The sequence below is a fragment of the Amblyomma mixtum genome, chromosome 4, assembly GCF_055824585.1.
Source record: "Amblyomma mixtum isolate Tamu chromosome 4, ASM5582458v1, whole genome shotgun sequence".
Classification (NCBI taxonomy): Eukaryota; Metazoa; Arthropoda; class Arachnida; order Ixodida; family Ixodidae; genus Amblyomma; species Amblyomma mixtum.
In genome coordinates, this window is record NC_143015.1 from 102,961,273 (window position 1) to 102,982,016 (window position 20,744).

A 20,744-nucleotide genomic window follows, 5' to 3' on the forward strand; every position below is an offset into this window, starting at 1 on the left:
GCAACAACACGCTGTCGCGTTTCACTCCTAAATGCGCAGCTGAAGCATCATTAATTAGCAGTTAATTTGTATTTAGTCATTAAACGGTAATTACTTGTTAATTAGTAATTTGTCATTACTCAGTAATTAGTACTTAATTACGTGTAACGTCATCCAGTGGTGACGTCACCAGTGCCACAGAGGCAGCCAAAGTGGTTCGGAAAACGCTTTCGCCTCTACGCACTTTAGACAGTCAAAGTGCCCCCTGAGATGCCGCCGCCGCTGCGATTGCCGCCCCGTTGGTTCCGCAATTCTACTCTGGATGGCCATTGGTCAAACCACAGCCAATTTTAAGGCGAAAGCCTTTAATGCCTCATACTGTCGTGCCCAAGACGCGTTAGCAAATGTGTGCGTATTTCGGATGCATTCCTTATATGGGCATATGACAATCAATAACCAATCGATACTTAATCGGGTGCAATCGAAACACATCGAAACATAATATAAAGGTATTTCATGATTATATCATTGTACTTAGTGATTAAATGAAAAATTGGTAATCAGTATTAAAGTGCCATGTGGGACTGTGCCCTGCACCTGGACCATAAAAACACTAATCAATCAGTTTACTAGTTAAGATCACGTCAACTGTCACTAACCATAAATTAACTAGTATCATGAAATGTGCCAGTCATGCTTAACTATCATTAACCGTCATTATTATTTAGCCGTTTCTAGACGTTTCATACACATTGTGTCGAACTCTCTAGAGAGTTCCATCACTTGACAGGTGAGTGACAGGACATGATCGATGGCATTAGAACAATGGTAAAGACCAATTAGCCTAATTAACCTTTCTATTCAGACCACATAAATAAATAAAAGAGAGTACGAAATTGGTCGAGTTGGGGAATCCAACCAGGGTCTCCGGAGTGCGAGACGTTCACACTAACCACTCCGCCATGCCAGCTCGAAGGTTTGGAATGAAGAAAGGCGCGTCTAGCTAATACGGCGTCTTCGTTCACTCCCATCTTCCACCCTTCCCTTACTGCGAGGTTCAGGTGTCCACCGATATATGCGAGAGATACATTTTCCATTCCTCAAAAACCAGTTTACCGTCCAACAAGGCATAGAGCCGAATGGGCGATGGCGTTCTGTAGACTCCCTGGCAGCGTTGCAAGACGCTGTCGCGTTCCGCTCTTAGAAGCGAAGCTTAACATCTTAACCACACATCAGTGACACAAGCAGCAACACTGCGCTTAGGGATTTCGCCTCACTGCACGTTAGGTCAACAAAGTGCCCCCCTGAATTTCTTTTTCGGCGCGTCTAGCCGACAAGTACATCAGCAACTACTACTGCTACGAACCCGACTGCTTTTCGACCAAACGAGCTGTATACGCTGTCACGTAATAAATTTCCGACAAAGGCATCATTATAATTGCCACTCTCCGCAATCACACATGAATGCATAAGCCTATTCATTCCTCTCTAAAACATTGCAGAGTGCACTTCCTTGCCAACTGCTGTCAATGTCATGTCCGTTCTCATCATGTGAAAATAGAATTATTTTGAACCTCTAAAGTGCATTTTGTCTGCGTCGAAACTTTCATGTTTTTGTTTGTATTATAACCTTGTTCTATTCTTACTACAACCTTTCGTTTTTGCTGTGAAAAAGTGCGGTTTCTGCCCTCCACCTGGTAACTGCCTTTATCGACCAACCGTATTAAAAAAATGATTTATCTCTGCTGCAATATTCGGTGGGCACTCTATTACTGGGCCTCTTCGCAATCGCGAGGAGGGTGTGTAGAGTTTCAAGAGTTAAATGGCCCCCTTGACTGCGAGAACTGCTTCCTCTCTGAGAAATAGGCCTTCACGCGCCCATCTGCCTCTAATTATTTTCCTGTCAGCGCTTCCATGCATACGGTGTACGCTTATGAACATATGCGGGATTTTTTCTTACGAAGCTCCTTTTACATTTTATGACCATCCACTTATAGCAATCATGTAATCCTTAACCTGAATGTCTTCCAAAATGACGCATTACCAAAGGTGTACGTTAATGCTTACAAATCATCTTTGCTGCAATATTCGGTGGGCAATCTACATTACCGGAACTCTTCGCAATCGCGAGAAGGATGTATACAGTTTCAAGAGTGAATGGGCCCCCTTGACTGAGAACTGGTTTCTCTCTGAGAAATAGGCCTTCACGCGCCCTTCTGCCTGAAATTATTTCCTTATCAGCGCTTCCATGCATACGGTGTACGCTTACGAACGTATGCGCGATTTTTTCTTATCAAACTCCTTTTACACTTCATGATCATCCACTTATTGCAATCATGTGATCTTGAACCTGAATGCGTTCCGAAATGACGCATTACGAAAGGTGTGCGTTAATGCTTTCAAACTTTTCAGTGGACGGAAGGATGCAGTGCGCTGGAAATTGTGCAGCAATATTTGCATTACGCATAGATTTCCACGGGGCATTTTGGAAGTGTTCACTACAATTGGAGACGATGTTCAATTTATATGCAGGAGAGCAAACTGTTCCGAATGTAGGTTCTCAACTGGTTTCATTTTGCCCCGCTGTTCTAGGTATACGTGAAGGGGCGCCTCTTCCTCAGCCGTGACGAACACAGCCAGCAGGGGCCCCTGGCCTCACACTACGTAAGCGCGGAGCCAACAACGCGTCTGGGCGGGCATGCCTTTTATGTCCGTTCTTTGCCAAAGAAAAGGCTAAAATGATGAGTACCGTAATATCTCCTGGTAAATGCCGCTGCGGTGGCTCCATGGTTGTGTTACTCGCCTTCTGATCCAAGATACCCGGGGTTCGACTCCAGCCGCGATGGTCGCATTCTGACGGAGGCGAAATGCTAGAGGCTTGCGTATACTATGCACATCAGTGCACGTTTAAGAGCTCGAAGTGGTGGAGATTATCCGGAACCGTCCACTACGTCAACCCTCATAGCTCGTGTCCCTTCGGGACGACAGAAAACCTTTTCCATCACTTGGTAAATACAGCATGCCGCGGAGAAGCTCCTTTCTAAACTTCAAGGAGGTTTCCTTTACTTGAAGAAAAACCTACTACGCTTAGGCGATATTGCGTAAGTTGGGCAACTCGCCGAGAACAAGCGTAAAGGTACGAGCACCCACCCTACTACCCTGGCAGGCAGCAGTTAATGGTTGATCGCCAGAGTTTGCTCATCCAATGAACGCTGCGGTCTATTGCAGCAGTCCCGCGTGTCTGCCACAACGTTGTCAGCGCTAACGCGTGCAGCCCACATCTCTCTCTCATCCGGCCGTGGCGGCCGAATTTCGATGAAGGCGAACTTCAGAGGCCCGTCTACTGTGCGATGTCAGTGCACCTTAAACCCCAGATGGTCGAAATTTCCGCAGCCCTTCACTAAGGCGTCCCTCATAGCCTTAGTCCTTTTGGGAAGTTAAACACCAATAAACGAAACCAATCATCCCCCCATGTACCTATAAACGCGATTCCGGCGTCCACTGACCCAGGCAGCCAGTTACGCGAACTCCCTTTCCTTAAAAATCATCGGAGTACGTTGTCAACGCCAACGCCAGTGAGCACACTGAATGCCGACGGCCTATGGCTTCAGTTCCGTGTTTTCGGCACAATGTTGTCAATGCCAACACATGCAGCGCGCATCTGTCACTACCGCCACGTAGCTTGAAGCACGTAACTTTAAGCACGACTGAGGTGCCCATTGTTCCAAGAGGGCAGGTATGCGCCTTTCCTTTGCTTTCCAAGCTCCCGCTCCTCTGCTTTCATATCTTAAAGCGCAACTAACGTCCACTGTCCCAGGGGACCAGTTATGCGTCTTTCCATTGCTTTCGAACTTCAAGGTCATTTGAAGGTGAAAACCGGGCATCCGGCGACCGAAGCTCGAGGTCCCGTAGTGAAACATTCGTTTCAAAAAAGATTGCCTGTAGCAACATGCCTGGGCTACATGGGCTACAAATATAGGCTTCCTTGTAAAGGTACCACGTGTTTAACACCATTTTAAGGCGGAAGCCTTTATTGCCTCATCGTTGTAAGCAGAAGTTGTCGACAGAAATGTCACCCTTTTCAAGTGGTCGAAGCAGTCGTGACGTCACAGTGCGCGAATTTCAAACGGGGCTAATTGTACCTTTTCTAGTAACCATGCAACCTATTAAAGGGATCGCATAGTGATGCTCCAATAACTAGGAACGAGTTTAGCTAATTGCTTAATTACTCAATTAGCATAATTAACCTTTGTAGTCAGGCCAGATAAATAAAACTGAGCAGGAAATTGGTCGAGTTCCGGAATCGAACCCCGGTCTCCGGATTGGAAGAGACGAGCATGGTTGCAGCTCTCCCATGTCAGTTCGATGGTTTGGAATGAACAAAGGCGTGTCTAGTCAATACGGTGTCCTTCTTCACTCCCATCTTCCTCCCTTCCCGGTTCAGGTGTCCACCGAGGTATGCGAGACAGATACATTTTCCTTTCCTCAAAAACCAATTTACCGACGATCAAGGCGTAGAACCGAACGGGCGATGGCGTTCTATAGACTCCCTGGCAGCATTGCAAGCCGCTGTCGCGTCTCACTTTTAGACGCGAAGCTCAACATTTTGACAACACATGAGTGACACAAGCAGCAATAACGCGCATAAGGCTTTCGCCTCACCGCACTTTAGGTCAACAAAGTGCACCCCTGAATTTTCTTCTGCTTTTTTCTTATTCCAGTTGATTTCATCACTGTTTATGCTCAATCAAGATCATATACTTGTTCACGTTTACATGCCACTGGTCTACTGCAGCTCTTTTGACTAGGTTTCAGTACCTCTTAATCGCTACGAATGTCCAATAAGTCCCGTTTGTCAACCCCTTTCACCTTGTCATGCATGAACAACCCGATTTAAATGAAACATGAAACATTATTTCGGCGCTTTTTCAACCGTGAAACTCTTGCCTTAGTAAACCCGTAAAATCGATAAATTGTGTTTTGAGGAAAGGAAATGAAGCAGTCTGTCTCTCTCACATATCTAGGTGGACACCTGAACCGCAAACCGCGCCTTAATGGAAGGGAGGAAGGTGGGAGTGAAAGAAGAAATAAATAGGTGCTGGAGACCTCCGTAGTGGAGCTCTACCGAATAATTTCGACCACATAGGAATCTATGACGTGCACTGACATCGCACAGCACACGGGCGCCCTTCGCGTTTCTTCGCCTCCAATGAACCCGAGAGCGCAGACTCTGGCCCCCGCCGCAGTGTGTTTGACAAGTGCTATTTTTCTGCACGAACGCCCAACGCCCAACACGAGGACGCTTGCTCGCCGACGCGGCTTTGTGCACGCTTTCCCTTTTTCGCTATCATCCTTGCAGAAATAGCCTCATCGACGCGCCACCTGTCGGCACTACCCTGAAATGAAACGCTGTGGAGACCAGGTTTGCAGTAGTTGAAGGCGACGTGCGAGTGCACCGCCAGATACTTTTCTCTTCGCCACCGGATTTGGTAGCCTAATGGCTGCCCCCTGGCCTGACATTTCCAGCTTTGCAATCCCATCCGTGGCTCTCAGTGCATCCGCCTTCGTAATGGAATTACTATTGGCGGTGATTTAACTTCTGCGTTGCTGGCATATGTAACCCAGAATAAAAGCTTGGTAACTCCGCGGTGGTTGAATTTCCATAGAGGCGAAATTCTATAGACGCCCGTGCACTCCGCGATGTAAGTCCACGTTAAAGAACCCCAGGCGGTCAAAATTTCAGGAGCCCTCCACTACGGCGTCCCTCATAGCCTAATTCGAAGTGGGACGTTAAACCACCATAAACTTAAACCGCTCAAAATAGCTTTTACTGACAGTCCTACAATTATCTAAAGAAGCCTGACTGAACCTTTTCGTGTCTTGTTCGAATCTAGACTGTGATAGTTGAAAACCGTTAATTTAAATGAAGATCTCACACTAATCTGCCCGCAATAATAAATATCAACATAAAAAGGGCATCATGTTCGAAAATCTATCGCATATTTATGAGAAGCTAGCTGTGATTCACATTGTCTGTACTGATCTACGATTGTCGTTATGAGTCAACACAGAAACGGTGGGCGAACAATTGCAAGATACAGCCCTTCGCGTGCATTAGATAGCAGTTTTTTTATCTATACCGATATGTAGGAGGTCCCATTTCAGGCTGTGGCTTCGGGGCATCCTAAAGCATGTAATTATAATATACCGATATGAAAGAGGAAATGATCTGATTTAAGCGCAGTGATCTGCTTGATTACTGAACAGTGCTATTTCGTATAGGTTAAGAATTAAGAATGTTTTCACCATGTTACATTCTTCTTTAAACTTACCCGTATGCATATCGTTGTTTTCCTATAGCGACAACGTTTCTCTACACGTGGTACCTCGCTGCTAATGACGCGGAGGCTGGATTTGAGAATTTCAGTAAGCAGTACCTGAACCTGATAGGTAAGTTTGCCGCTATTTTATCGCTACTTATTTGCATTAATAAATTTCAACGCGAAAATATTTAGCTCCGGGGGCGTTCGGCGCAAGGGTAGCGCATCTGTGATCGGTGCACACCGAAGCATATATATAAGGCAATTTGGTTTTGTGACTTCGTGGTGTTAAACACTTTATGTATGCGCAAAATTGACGCAAAAAAAATAAAAATAAAAATCGGCGCCACATTCAGTTCTAGTTTAAAAATTGTAAATGTTCATCTGATCTCATGCTCAGTCTAAACCGATAACTCACCAATTCCTTCGCTAACACGTAATTGGCTAAATATTGAGAGTGTATTGGCGCATGATGGTCATAGAACGGACTGTAGTAAAACCATCCATTTGCTTTATTAGGGCCGATTACCTGTGCTACTTGCGATGCTCCTAATTTCGAAATAACCTTTGTTCATTTGCCACTTCAGCATCCTAAGAAGCTGGGTTCGCTAACGGGTCTATTTTTTACGACGTACTGTAGTTGCTCAGAAGACTACAAAAAATTCTGACGTCGCTGCTGAAAGCGAAAGGAGAGATAAATTTCGTCGCACCGATCACAAAATTGGTGGTACTTAAAAGGGCAATTGCATATGGTTAGAAACCGATGAACTTAAATGTGTCGAATGTATGAAACTTGCAGGTAAAGGATACCAAGTCCTTTTGGCTAGTGTTTCAAATGGTGACGTAATCGACGATTAAAATTGCGATGGCCTTCACGCTTGGCCTCCGCGCACAGTGGCAAGTGGGGGCGCATAATGACGTCCTTGAAGGTACTGGTACGTTTCCAACGCATAAACACTTAGTTTCGACGGAAAAAAAAAACAAACGTCACCGAAGGCAAAGCCCGCCGAGAGTTCTTCGGCAGCATCAAACAAGGCACATCGGGGTGTGCTTGATGGCAGAGATAGGTGGAAATCTTATCTTCCGTGACGTCACATCGCACTTACGCACACTCAACCGGAGCATTGAGGAGAAGCATAAATAAAATTTAATCCTCGATTAAACCACTATTTTAAATGCTACCGCAAAAACTCTTAGCATGCTCTACCTACTGGCTGTATACATTTGAATCTTTCAATTTCGCGCAATTCTCTAGTTGTACAGTTGTCTTTCAAGGTGAAATAAGTACTGAAGGCTTTGATTTTTTTTTTGCCTTTGGGTAAACACGAATTACGCGTCACAAATTTATTTGGAGCCGCTCCTAGCCGTATTTCTCCTGTTATGTGCAGTGGAAGAGGACGCAGTTTCTTCGTTGTCATGGAGACATCCCCCAGAAGCATCGTGCGTCATGTCCCTGCGTGTTTCATTTCATTTCATTTTCATTTTTCTCTTTATTTCCTTTCCTTTCGAAAAGGTAGGAGCCGGGACTAAAAGCTGTAAGAACAGCTTGACAGGGGCCCCGGCCCCCTACATGGTGGCACTGCAGCGTGTCGGAAACAACATCAACATAACAAAGGAAAAATAAATACACATACATATTACAGAGGCAATATAGTTCAAGCGCAACAAAAAATACAAATTCAACATTGCAAGGCAAACAACAGTTTGTAACGCTTCAAACACAGAAAAAAAAGAAAACAAAGAAAAAAAATAGATGAAGTACAATGTGTTGGACATTCTGGACACAGTATGTAACGAATTGAAGCGACAGTAAATTTCTACAAGGGACATGGGTACAATAATTACAGCGCAGAAAACTTCTCACATTACAAGATCTAAGACAACTATAGTAATTTCTGCCGACAGAACAGACTAATGGTATGTTTAGGTTCGTATGCTGGATCGAAATTCGACGACTCTAAACTATTGAGTAATGTGGGAGTAATATATTTCAAAGATTGCGTATGGTATGAGGTGCGAGGTGTAGGTACAAGCCATTTTTCCTTGTGCCTCGTAAGGCGAGGTCTGGCGTTTTCTTGTAGTTGGGCTAAAGATATTAAAAAATTACTTTTTTCTTTCACAAAAGATTTATATATTAGCATTAACCTATAGTTATATAGGCAAAACACTGGGAGAACATTATATTTCTCAAAAAGGGGGGCCGAGTGGTGCAAAAAAGACACATTAGCGATATACCGAACTGCTTTTTTTTGAAGTGCAGTTTTTTTAAGTCAGTCATACCAGTCGTGCCCCAGACAATAATACAGTACTGAAGAAGAGATAATACTAGGGAATTATAGAGAATAATTTTAACCTTGGTAGGCAAAATTTCTCTCAGTCTCGCAATAACACCAACAGCACTGGATATTTTCGATTGAAGGTACTCAACGTGTTTGTTCCAAGTTAAATGCTTTGAGAAATGAACACCAAGTATTTTCACTGTATCGACTATTTGGATGCGATCTGTACCTAGACGTAGATTCAATGAAGCCAGCTGATGTTTTCCTTTTGGTGAATATAAAATTGCTTGTGTTTTAGACGGGTTTATCCTTAAACAGTTTGCGTTAACTCATTGGTGTAAATCGCCAAGCGCTTTATTCGACAGCAATTCAATGTCTGCTTCTGTCTTGCCCTTAACAAAAAGCGTCGTATCATCTGCGTACGAGACAAACTGAGCGCTGTCTGTGCATCGAACAATGTCATTGACATAGATAATGAATAACAGTGGCCCAAGTATGCTTCCTTGCGGGACTCCAGTTGATACAGCCAGCACGGAAGATTTACTGCCCTTTATGTCAACGTACTGAGTTCTATTTCCAAGGTATGACTTAAGCAGTGTGTGAGCAATGCCACGGACTCCGTATCTATGATGAAATAACAGCGCAAGGAACGGGACGAAAACACGAAGGAAGAATACACAGACACGGGCGCTGACTAACAACTGAAATTTTATTTCGAAGCAGGACACATATATAAAGTACAAAGAGGGGGGTGTGTCCAAGGCGATCCTGCACAATCACCGAAACAGTGTAGTCACGTCCAAGGGTAAAAACGATAAAAAGGTGAAAAAGCCGAAAGAAAGACAAAAAGCGATAAAACCACGGTGTAAGAGGCCGGGACGGAAGTAAAAGCGATGAAAACGATGAAAACGGATATGCACATAGCCAAAAGGCAAAAAACAGCGTTAAACTAACGGTGAAAAACGGAACTAAAATCGCGCACGAGGTGATTAACAAAAAACACAGAGAGGGGCATTTAAGAACAGAATTAAACATTTACCCTGCCCCTAAGAAAGTCCAATTCTTTTTGCGACAGGCACAGGGAGGGTGCACTCACACATTGTTCTTTTGCGTTGTGGATTTCGAATGCTTCTACGATTTCCCTGGATATCCTATCCCGTCCTCTGGCAAGAATTTTGCAGCGATTGAAATCTGGGTAACAGGTTTCGTCCGGATCATTACGTTTGCACTTTTTGCAGTGCTTGGCAAGGTGCCCAGAAATTGCAATATTGTCTACATTATTCCTGTGCTCTTGAAGCCTAATGTTGAGGCACCTGCCTGTTTGGCCAATGTATCTCTTCCCACAGGATACGGGCAGAGAGTAGACGACGCCGGTTTTGCAGGGGACGAGTTGTTCCGAATGAGTCTGCCCACACCCACGGGCGATCAGAGGTTTGTTCACCTTCGGGCATAGGGCGGAAAGCTTGTTTGGCGCTGAAAAGACAACGTCAACCCCTGAACGTTTCGCGACCTTTTTGAGGCGGTGGCTGACCTCATGAATGTAGGGCATTACGACCACTCTTCTATTCTCCCTGTTGGACGCCTCCTGCGCGTCATGTCGTCCTTGTTTCTTGGCGACGGACCCGGCCACGGACACCAGAACGTTCAGGGGATATCCGGCGGTTGACAGGCGCTCGACCTGGTTGCTGAAACTATCCTGGAAATGATGTTCACAGGACTTCTGAAGCGCATTTTGAAAGCAAAGTCTTACTATCCCTCTCTTAACGAGTTTTGTATGGGCAGACATAAAAGGCAGAATAGGTTTTTTACCCCTGGGCTGATAGGACCAGCAGGTATGCTGGTTAGAGAAATGCAGTCGCAGGTCCAGAAATCTGATTGAGCATTCATGCGGTGTTTCATGCGTCAAAGCCAGAGGAATACATTGGCCAAACATAGAAAGAATTTCGGATACCATAGGGTTAAATGCTTCGTGGCTGCAATTCAAAAGAACGAGATAGTCATCCACGTAACGAAAAATTTTTGCTACGCACGTATCAGCGATCCTGTCATTCAACATCCTATCGTATCTAGCAAGGAAGAGTTCGCTTAGTATAGGTGCTACGCAAGAGCCTATGCAGACACCTTGTTTTTGTATATATGCATGTTCACCTGACGTAACATAGGAAGAATTCAGATAAAATTTCACAAGACGTAGAAAATCACCGATGGACAGGCCTACTTCGTTCTGAAAATTCACGGCTCCGAAGGTGTCGATAGCTTCTTCAATGCAAGACAGCAGTTCTCTGTGCGGTAAAGAATAATATAAATCTTTGATGTCGACCGAGAAGGCGTTAAGGTTGTGGTCATGTTTAATACCACAACCGTCGATGACCCATTTGTGATCGATGGCTCAAAAAAGGTTATAGATTTTTTAAGTATTAAACATGACCACAACCTTAACGCCTTCTCGGTCGACATCAAAGATTTATATTATTCTTTACCGCACAGAGAACTGCTGTCTTGCATTGAAGAAGCTATCGACACCTTCGGAGCCGTGAATTTTCAGAACGAAGTAGGCCTGTCCATCGGTGATTTTCTACGTCTTGTGAAATTTTATCTGAATTCTTCCTATGTTACGTCAGGTGAACATGCATATATACAAAAACAAGGTGTCTGCATAGGCTCTTGCGTAGCACCTATACTAAGCGAACTCTTCCTTGCTAGATACGATAGGATGTTGAATGACAGGATCGCTGATACGTGCGTAGCAAAAATTTTTCGTTACGTGGATGACTATCTCGTTCTTTTGAATTGCAGCCACGAAGCATTTAACCCTATGGTATCCGAAATTCTTTCTATGTTTGGCCAATGTATTCCTCTGGCTTTGACGCATGAAACACCGCATGAATGCTCAATCAGATTTCTGGACCTGCGACTGCATTTCTCTAACCAGCATACCTGCTGGTCCTATCAGCCCAGGGGTAAAAAACCTATTCTGCCTTTTATGTCTGCCCATACAAAACTCGTTAAGAGAGGGATAGTAAGACTTTGCTTTCAAAATGCGCTTCAGAAGTCCTGTGAACATCATTTCCAGGATAGTTTCAGCAACCAGGTCGAGCGCCTGTCAACCGCCGGATATCCCCTGAACGTTCTGGTGTCCGTGGCCGGGTCCGTCGCCAAGAAACAAGGACGACATGACGCGCAGGAGGCGTCCAACAGGGAGAATAGAAGAGTGGTCGTAATGCCTTACATTCATGAGGTCAGCCACCGCCTCAAAAAGGTCGCGAAACGTTCAGGGGTTGACGTTGTCTTTTCAGCGCCAAACAAGCTTTCCGCCCTATGCCCGAAGGTGAACAAACCTCTGATCGCCCGTGGGTGTGGGCAGACTCATTCGGAACAACTCGTCCCCTGCAAAACCGGCGTCGTCTACTCTCTGCCCGTATCCTGTGGGAAGAGATACATTGGCCAAACAGGCAGGTGCCTCAACATTAGGCTTCAAGAGCACAGGAATAATGTAGACAATATTGCAATTTCTGGGCACCTTGCCAAGCACTGCAAAAAGTGCAAACGTAATGATCCGGACGAAACCTGTTACCCAGATTTCAATCGCTGCAAAATTCTTGCCAGAGGACGGGATAGGATATCCAGGCAAATCGTAGAAGCATTCGAAATCCACAACGCAAAAGAACAATGTGTGAGTGCACCCTCCCTGTGCCTGTCGCAAAAAGAATTGGACTTTCTTAGGGGCAGGGTAAATGTTTAATTCTGTTCTTAAATGCCCCTCTCTGTGTTTTTTGTTAATCACCTCGTGCGCGATTTTAGTTCCGTTTTTCACCGTTAGTTTAACGCTGTTTTTTGCCTTTTGGCTATGTGCATATCCGTTTTCATCGTTTTCATCGCTTTTACTTCCGTCCCGGCCTCTTACACCGTGGTTTTATCGCTTTTTGTCTTTCTTTCGGCTTTTTCACCTTTTTATCGTTTTTACCCTTGGACGTGACTACACTGTTTCGGTGATTGTGCAGGATCGCCTTGGACACACCCCCCTCTTTGTACTTTATATATGTGTCCTGCTTCGAAATAAAATTTCAGTTGTTAGTCAGCGCCCGTGTCTGTGTATTCTTCCTTCGTGTTTTCGTCCCGTTCCTTGCGCTGTTATTTCATCATGGATTACCAACTAGCCCGGCATCTTGCACTTTTGCACTTCCGTATCTATGTAGCTTGGAAAGAAGGATGAAATGATTTACAAGATCAAACGCTTTCGTAAAGTCGATATAAATGCCTGCTATAATCTCTCTTTTGCTAAAAGCTTCTAAAATGATCTCTTTTTGTGCTACAAGGGCCGTCTCTGTTGATCGGTGCCGTCTGAAACCATGCTGAAAGTCAGAATACAAACTGTGTTGTGAAAAAAATGAAGAAATTCTTATGTGTAATATTTTTTCGATTCCCTTTGAGAAAATAGGTAATATGGAAATTGGACGGTAATTGCTTAGTATACCTTTATCCCCATGTTTAAATATGGGTATTACACGAGCGACCTGCATTTCTTCAGGAAATATGCCTGTAGATAAAATTAGGTTATAAATATGAGTGATAACTGGACAGATTAGGTCAAGAACGTACTTTACCGGGATCACCTGCATGCCATTTGAGTCTTGAGCTTTACTGTTTTTTATAGCATTCATGGAAGAATAAACTTCTGAGCAGTTTGTGGGTGCAAGAAATAGTGACTGACTGCTGTACATTTCCGGCAGATACCGGTCAAAGTTGTCCATACTATTATTACTACAAACCTTAATCTGATTAGATTGTTGAATGAAAAGAGTATTGAAAGCGTCGGCTAGTTCCTTGCCAGAAATGCACACCCCATGGTGCTGGAAATTATCAGGAAAAGCCTCTGAGCCATCACCTGAGAGCAGTCTCGGGTCTCGCGTGGAGCATGATCAGGGCGGAATCAGCATGCCACGTCGGGTGCAGCTTGAACCAGCCCGGTACAAAGACTATTTCCTGGTTGACATGTTTCGGCAACGCATACAGAAAATAAGGAAAACAGCCTATGTTAAGCGTCTGGAAATCTTGTGGTCAGTAGGTCAGAAATCTGTCATTTCTGGTTGATGAACAGACTTCGTTGTATGCAGGATCATTTTTGTTGTCATATTTTTGTTTCTTCTTGTTTTGCTTTTCTCCGAAGGTGTGGTGAGGTTTACGTACTGATTTGAGAGCCGTCAGTGTAGATCCGATGCTTTAAGTGTCAATTGATGCGTCGCTAGAAGGGATTATGTTTGCATTATATAGAGTGTTTACATTTAAAAAATATAGATGGATTATAGCTGTGGTGAGGTTTACATATTGACTTGAGAGCCGTCATTATAGACCCAATGCTTTAAATGTCAGTTTATGCGTCGCTCGAAAGGATTATGTTTTCATTATATAGAGAGTTTACATTTGAAAAGTATAGATGGTGTATAATAGTGTTTATACACTTAGATTTCTTCATGTGTGGAAAAGTGTCTGTGAGAAGGGCAATGTATATTTAAGGCGAGTATTTTAAGATTTGTGCTAAAACGTCTTTGTCATTCGTTTGATTAAAACTGCTTTGATTTGGTCGGAAAGCGCTGAGTTCGTGCTGCGAATCTAGCACAGGTTATAAAACCGCTACCCGAAAGGCCGCATGCAAACGCTCTGTAGAATCATACGAGAGACCGTTAGTACCCTCATGTCTCAAAGATTGTCCGTGCCGGTGTTGGCTACCGTTTCAAGCCTCGAAGTCTGAGCATGAAGTGTTTCCGCTTTGGTTCAGAGTTGTTCCTTATGTAAAATTATTGTTTCAGTATTTGAAAACAAGTATCTTAAAGAAGTTTAAAGTTGCTTCCATAAAAATCCAAGCAAAAGTAACAGTATGAGTACATGTATAAAGTGAGTATAAGGGCTTTCTCGTACTGCAATGACATAGCCCTGAGCAACATAAATCAAAGGCTGAAAAATTACTGCAGTTGCTTTTTAAGCAGCTGAAAAGCAAGTGTGGTTCGATCCGCGTAATATTGCGGTCTTACCGTCACCCCTAATTCCTTTTGACCGACAACTTTTCAGGTAGGATGTACCCTATGCAGGAGAGCCAAAGCCACACTTCTACGTGTAAGACACCTGCGTCGCTCATGGACGCCCTCGACATTCGTTGCACTACAGTCCCGGTGAGTAAGCCTCGCTTAGTATAAGTGAACAGTGGTTGGCATTTCAACTCTAGCGTTTTGACACTGGAAATATCTTAATCACCTCACAACTTGCCGAAAATGTTCATAGCGCGAACACCATAGCATCGATGCTCAGCGTTGGATGACCAACATGAAAACGAAGGGTTTTATTGCGAAAGCAATACTACGCCAGGTCTAACCGCTCGTCGCGTGGACCGGGGCCCGTGGACCCCCTGCTCCTCGAGGAGCCGCCCCCGCACCTAACAGATAGTCGGATGTCAGACTCTATTGCTATGCGATGCGTGACGTCAGCTTTTTTGGTATCACTTCATAAAGTGGCGTACAAAATCCAATGTAAGTGATGCACATAGATGGGCACATAGATGGGCAAGCATTACGTCTCCCACGTTCTGTGCTAGCGGCGCGGTTGCCTCTCACCCGATTTGGTTGCGAAAGCAACACTACTGGAGCCCAGCTCGGTTCGTCGCCTATGCTCGTGGCGGTGCGGCTACCAAACGACCTTGAGTCGCCGTTGCCTAGCAACTGCCTCAGAGGGTGCTCGGGAAGAGCAACATGGGTCGCTCATTCTCTACCGTTGGCTGTGATAGAAACAGCCACCTGCCAGTGCAGTGGTGCATCATTTAAGCGCTGCGTCACTTTGATGGTAATAGTATGAGCACTCGCCGAAATCTATGAATGTTAAGTAGGGAATTAGCAATTCTCCATTTATGGACATTAACGCACTACAGCTATCGCGTCATACTCTTAAGCCGAAGCTTAAGCGTCCTCTCCAACTCAAGAATGAACACCTGCTTCCGCACATGTACTCAGTTTAACAACTTTAAATCCCTACCACTTTTTAGAGCAACATGTTGACTTGTAGTAATTAACAAATGAGACTAAGAAGCAGGAGGTGTCTATAGCGTGCTACTGTGCCTCAAAAACAAATTATATAGTGTAACATGTGAGAAATGAAGACAACTTCAAATCTTTATAGAAAAAAATTGGCTGCGGTTTAGGTCTGGTTAAACCTGGAGTGACGCGATAGCTACAGCTGGCCGAGTGGAACTCGCTCAGTCGAATTGCAAAGTCACTCTTTCGCCGCTGCGTTTAGCTGGGCGTTCCTTCCTCATGTTCGTCGTCCCTGGACATGGATTCACTCTCCCCCCTCTCCACTGCCCCACTCGGTTTCGCCGCCGCCGGCAGCTGCTCCGCACCACGTGGCCAACCACGTGACCAGCCATTGCACCGCCACGGTGGGTACGGCGCTGCCACGCTGAAGGCCCGAAATGCTAGCATAATATAGGCGTCGGGCGCGCACACCAGCTGCGTGATCTGATTTCACTCAGCGCATGCGCACACCCCACGAGGCGGGTGGCGTCTCCTCCACCGCGAGGCCCGACGTGCGCGTGTCCACAGCTGGCGAAGCAGTGGTGCCACGGTTCAGCGCGCAGCCACGCTGACCTCCCGAAGCTGCTGGCGTAGTTTAGCTACACTACAAAAGAAAAACATTTGAACCATAGCCCTGAAGAGGAAAATGCGGCACGAATTAGATTGCCTGATATGGAGTTTACAACGAGTGTCTAATACTCTTCTTGTGATTTTCCCGCCAATACTCAGGTTGGAACAGGTTCCATTGCCCTCTATCGTTATGCGTGAGTGGCACCCTTCCAGAAAGTCTGAGTACCTTCCATATGTTCACCTGTGGGATTATATTAATCCGACCCAGAAATCAACCTTAATCCACCTTTGCGTATTTTCTAGTCTGGCTCTATTTTTAGGGATCATTGGGAATTTTCTGGTGGAGGGGAGGGGAAGCAGCATCCAAATTTTGGGGGCCCTAATATTTTCTACTAGATGGACTACTCAGATTTTCTGCCAGGTTGCCACCTGCAACCATGGGCATGTTTTGAAGTTGTAAGGTCACGTGACCTCTCAATCCAATAAGCCGGTTGTCACCTGTCACGGTGGGCAGGTTGTGATGACGTCACAGGGCCTCGTGACTTCACTCGAGCAGTGAGAAAATATTCTGACCGAGAAGCCGGAATTTTTTTTTGTGACAACCTAAGTGCTTTTGCATTAAAAACACTACAGAACTTCAAAGATTTTTCTACACTGCTGAACATGTGAAGCAAAGATGGCTATAACATATTCGGTCGGCTTCGAGCCGCATGAAGTTGTGCATGTCACCCACGATGCGCAGTGTCCTCTACAGCAATGCCAGTTCGTTACTGAAATGTTCTTGTGCAGTTAATTTTGCCTGTGAGTCTGGCAACCCTTACACAGCTCTCCAAAGCTATAAGTGCTACGTGTTACTGGCCGTGCTTCCAGCGGCATGGTAATGTTAACAGATTATTTTGCCAAATGCCATAATGCGAGAATTTATAAAAACCTCAGCTCGAGGAAATCATCGAACAAGTTTCTGTAAATTAAGCTGCCTTAAAATTGTGACATTTTTTAGCTTAGAATTGTCCTTTTTCTTGTTTGTAGTTTGAGAGATGAAACTACTTGCGTGTCCGCTTGTGTATTAGATTTCGCTTTGGATCTGTTCATACATATGTGCCTGTTAGCGGGCTGTAGCTGGTACTCCTAGTAAAATTGCTGTTTCGATATAAAAAACCATCACATTGGAATCCTGTACAGCGAGCCTTCTGCTATGCAGACCTCATTCATTGTACATGTGTATATGGCTCAGAGACCATCTTTTTTTCCCCGATGTGCACTCAGGCGAGCTTTTTTTCTGACAGCAAGGCTTTTTCTATGTCTGTGTTTCAAAATATCTAGTTATAAAGAACTAAGTGAATGTTCGATGGTACAGGTAACTAACTACTTTTAGTATGCATACCAGATGTGTGATCGCCTGTCATCTGCATTTTAGCTCATTTTCTTAGTAAAAACGTCGTGTACCTCACGATCTACAGGTTGTAGTCAGAGGAAAGTTTCTGGTGTCGGCGGCAGGAGTAATACAGCAGTTTTTCCAAAATTTATTTCTTTTAATTTTTTGCCCTGCTCCTTATTGGTTCAGGCAAACCTGAACTCTAGCCAAGCAGGAGTGACGGAGGGCAAAAATAGCAGAGAAAGATTCCTTGTATCTTTTCTGGACTGCATTTCATTTCATCGACCATTCTAGCACATTTACAAATATTAAGCAAAGTGCACTGTGGGTATAAAATATGCGGAACAGTAGAGGCTTGTTCCTCTCGGTACTAACCTGCTCCGACGATTGGAGACGTCCAATTCTTGTAAAGGATCAGTTTGGTTTATGATATTTAGGCCGGTGGCTAAGCATAGCAGGTGATCAAGAAACCTAAAATTCTATCGTTGGGTTCATAATACATCCCGCGAAATGTTGTCACTTGCTAGATTCTCCAGAGGACATCTTTATCGATATTTCAGGAGGATGATGAAACAGGGAAAGGAGCACGAGGCAGCAGTGATTAAGATACGGGACTTTTACTTCCACACACCATGGTAAGTCCCCCTCAATGCTGTTTTAACAGAGTGCACCAAATTTTTAAACTGCAGGTAGATGACAGAATTACACACGAACTTCCTGGTTTAGTTTTGAAAGGCCACTTTTTCAGAAGCGCCAAAGCTGCCTTCTCCAGCTTGGCCTGTTGCACAGCCATGAATTTTAAGTTTGCCTTCTCACCGAAGATTTCCTTCGGAACGGCGGTGACCCTAACCAGCTTGTCAAGAATTGCTCTCTCGAAACTTTTTTATGTGATTGTTACGATGTTGTGTTTGTTCATGCTGAAAGCAGCCGGTCACGCATGTCCCTTTGTAATTCGCAGCTTTTCGTTTAGCTGTTTTTCTCAACCACAGAGAGATATTTTCGACAGCTTAAATAACCATTAGACCAGTTATTCAAAACTCTCCGAGACCTTTCGAAACATGGATCATTCTTCTTGGTTATTTGATTACTTTCTTTGCAGAGAGTCCGCACGATCCCAAACACATCGTTTTTTCCTCTTCAAACTTGTTTTTCATATATTCCATAGCGACTCTGTATGCATCATACTGACTCCACAAATTCTATAGAAACATACGGAAATTATCTCTAAAGTAACACTCTCCAGACACGCATCTCCTGTCTTAGTATATTTTGCGTGTTGCGCTACGCATGATGCTGCATTCTGCTTCATCCATTCGCAGACGGGAATGTGCCTATAGCCTGTGTTTGGAGCTGTCTTCGCGAAGCCAACCAGGTTGTTTAGAACCTTTGCTTCTGACGGGAGTGCTGCGTCCTGCTTTGCGTCTCCTGCAGCCATTGTCATACTACTGCGACGAGGTTAGTAATCTCAACAGCAATGCTCTTGTTGTGCTATCTCAACTAATTTGTCCATCTACCTAGCTCATTGAAGAGTCGTGCTGGTCATATCGCTGCATGCAAACTTGAAAAATCTAACTCTATCGTGTTGTCCGAACTGCTTGTAGTTGTGGCTTGCGGTCGTGTAGAAGGGTGAATGCACAGTCATGAGTGGGAATAATCTTTTTGCAGTGAATTGCGTAGTTTCTGTTCTTCCTCTAGAAATTTTGAGACATTTTCTAGATTTTATACGCCAAGAAGAAAATTCGTTAGACGGCTGAAATAACTATGCTTATCACATATGATTGAGGAGTAATCAGTAAATAAAGTTTCTTAACTTATTCCCTGTCATAATCCTTACGACTGTACACGTTTTGTAAACTATGCAATTATTCGCCCGCCACTGCCGGTCTCCACGCGAACACGTTCTGCAAGGTGTCGCTGACGAGGTAGCACTTGATTCCTCGCGTTTCGCAGAACCATGGACGCAATGTCTTGTACTTGCCACCAACCCCTTCACGCTATAACCACCGCCATTCATCTCCTTCGTCCTATACACCCCATTTCCCAGCATTCCTAGCGCAGCCAAGCTGCTCTGGCAGTGCTGCTGGCATGCCAACAGAACTGCGGCCGTTCATCTCTGCGAAAGTCTTATCAATGCGATTCGTAGATACCCGCAACTACCGGCAGCACAACTGCATATTCATTGAATTCAGCTTGATTTCCGATGACAGGATGCCCGTCACCTCCTGGTCCATCTCGGTGTGACCAGCCGCCAAACACCCGACATCCCCTGAGCCCGAGCCTGACCTGAGTTCGTGTGGAATACCTGCGCCGCGTGCGCGTGGTAGTGGTCGTCACGCAGTCCAACAGATGGGTGAGAAGTTAATTAAGACGTGAGCATATTCAGGAAGATCCGTTGATGACACTTGGATCATTTACTATAAATTTCACAAATATGGCACAATAGAGCGTGACGGATTCATTTTTTTCAAAACGCTTCCATCCTAGAGACCGTGGTGGCCAAATTGGCTCTCATGGTAACGCCAGAAACTGTTCGAAGCTTAGAGCTGTCGGTGACTTGGCGCTACGGCTACATAAAGGCGTGGTGTCACTGTGGTAGCCATAATATCGAAATCGACGACTGCGGGGCCGGACTTTTCCTGGCACTTCCTTTCGCCTAGCACATGCCTCTTCATCTTAGTTTTTACCTCGGAAAAAATGTGACGGATGATTTGGCTTTTTTTATATAGCATCCATTATTCCTTGCATAAATGTAAAAATCAGTCGTAACACGAAATGACGGTCTAGAGTGTCGATGAATCCGTTCAGATATAGCACAGAACCATAGTTCGTTTCCCGCCCTGCTGTAACGGCTTCAATTAGGGCTGTTATTTTTGCCCTATTGAGGCGAAAATTTAGCATTATAACATTTTTCGCGTAACCTCTTGATAGCAGCCACAGTCTCTTTTTGTTTATGACATTGCTTGTTTGGAGATCAGTTTTAATGGCAGAATAAAAGAATTGTGATCATTTTCTGCTTAATAACTCTCTGGAATCATAGAATATGGGAGAAAAACGAAGAGGATATTGTTTGGTTTGGTTCATGCGGTTAAAATCCCAAAGCGAGTAGAGCTATGAGTGATGCCGTAGTGAAGGGCTCCGGAAATTTCGACCACTTGGGGTTCTT

General features: G+C 44.6%; 1 protein-coding gene across 5 annotated transcripts in view; it reads left to right on the forward strand.

Annotated features, from left to right (window-relative positions):
- LOC149347653 (uncharacterized) overlaps positions 1-20,744 on the forward strand; it is a 50,193-nt gene that overhangs the window by 7,870 nt on the left and 21,579 nt on the right. For all 5 annotated transcript variants that reach the window (XM_089587276.1, XM_089587273.1, XM_089587277.1 and 2 more), the window contains exons 2-6: positions 6,340-6,429; positions 14,645-14,745; positions 18,142-18,216; positions 18,901-19,036; positions 19,789-19,950. In XM_089587276.1, coding sequence (XP_089443402.1) covers positions 19,928-19,950 — 23 coding nt within the window. In that variant the 5' untranslated portion in view covers positions 6,340-6,429; positions 14,645-14,745; positions 18,142-18,216; positions 18,901-19,036; positions 19,789-19,927. The remainder of the gene's footprint in view (positions 1-6,339; positions 6,430-14,644; positions 14,746-18,141; positions 18,217-18,900; positions 19,037-19,788; positions 19,951-20,744) is intronic.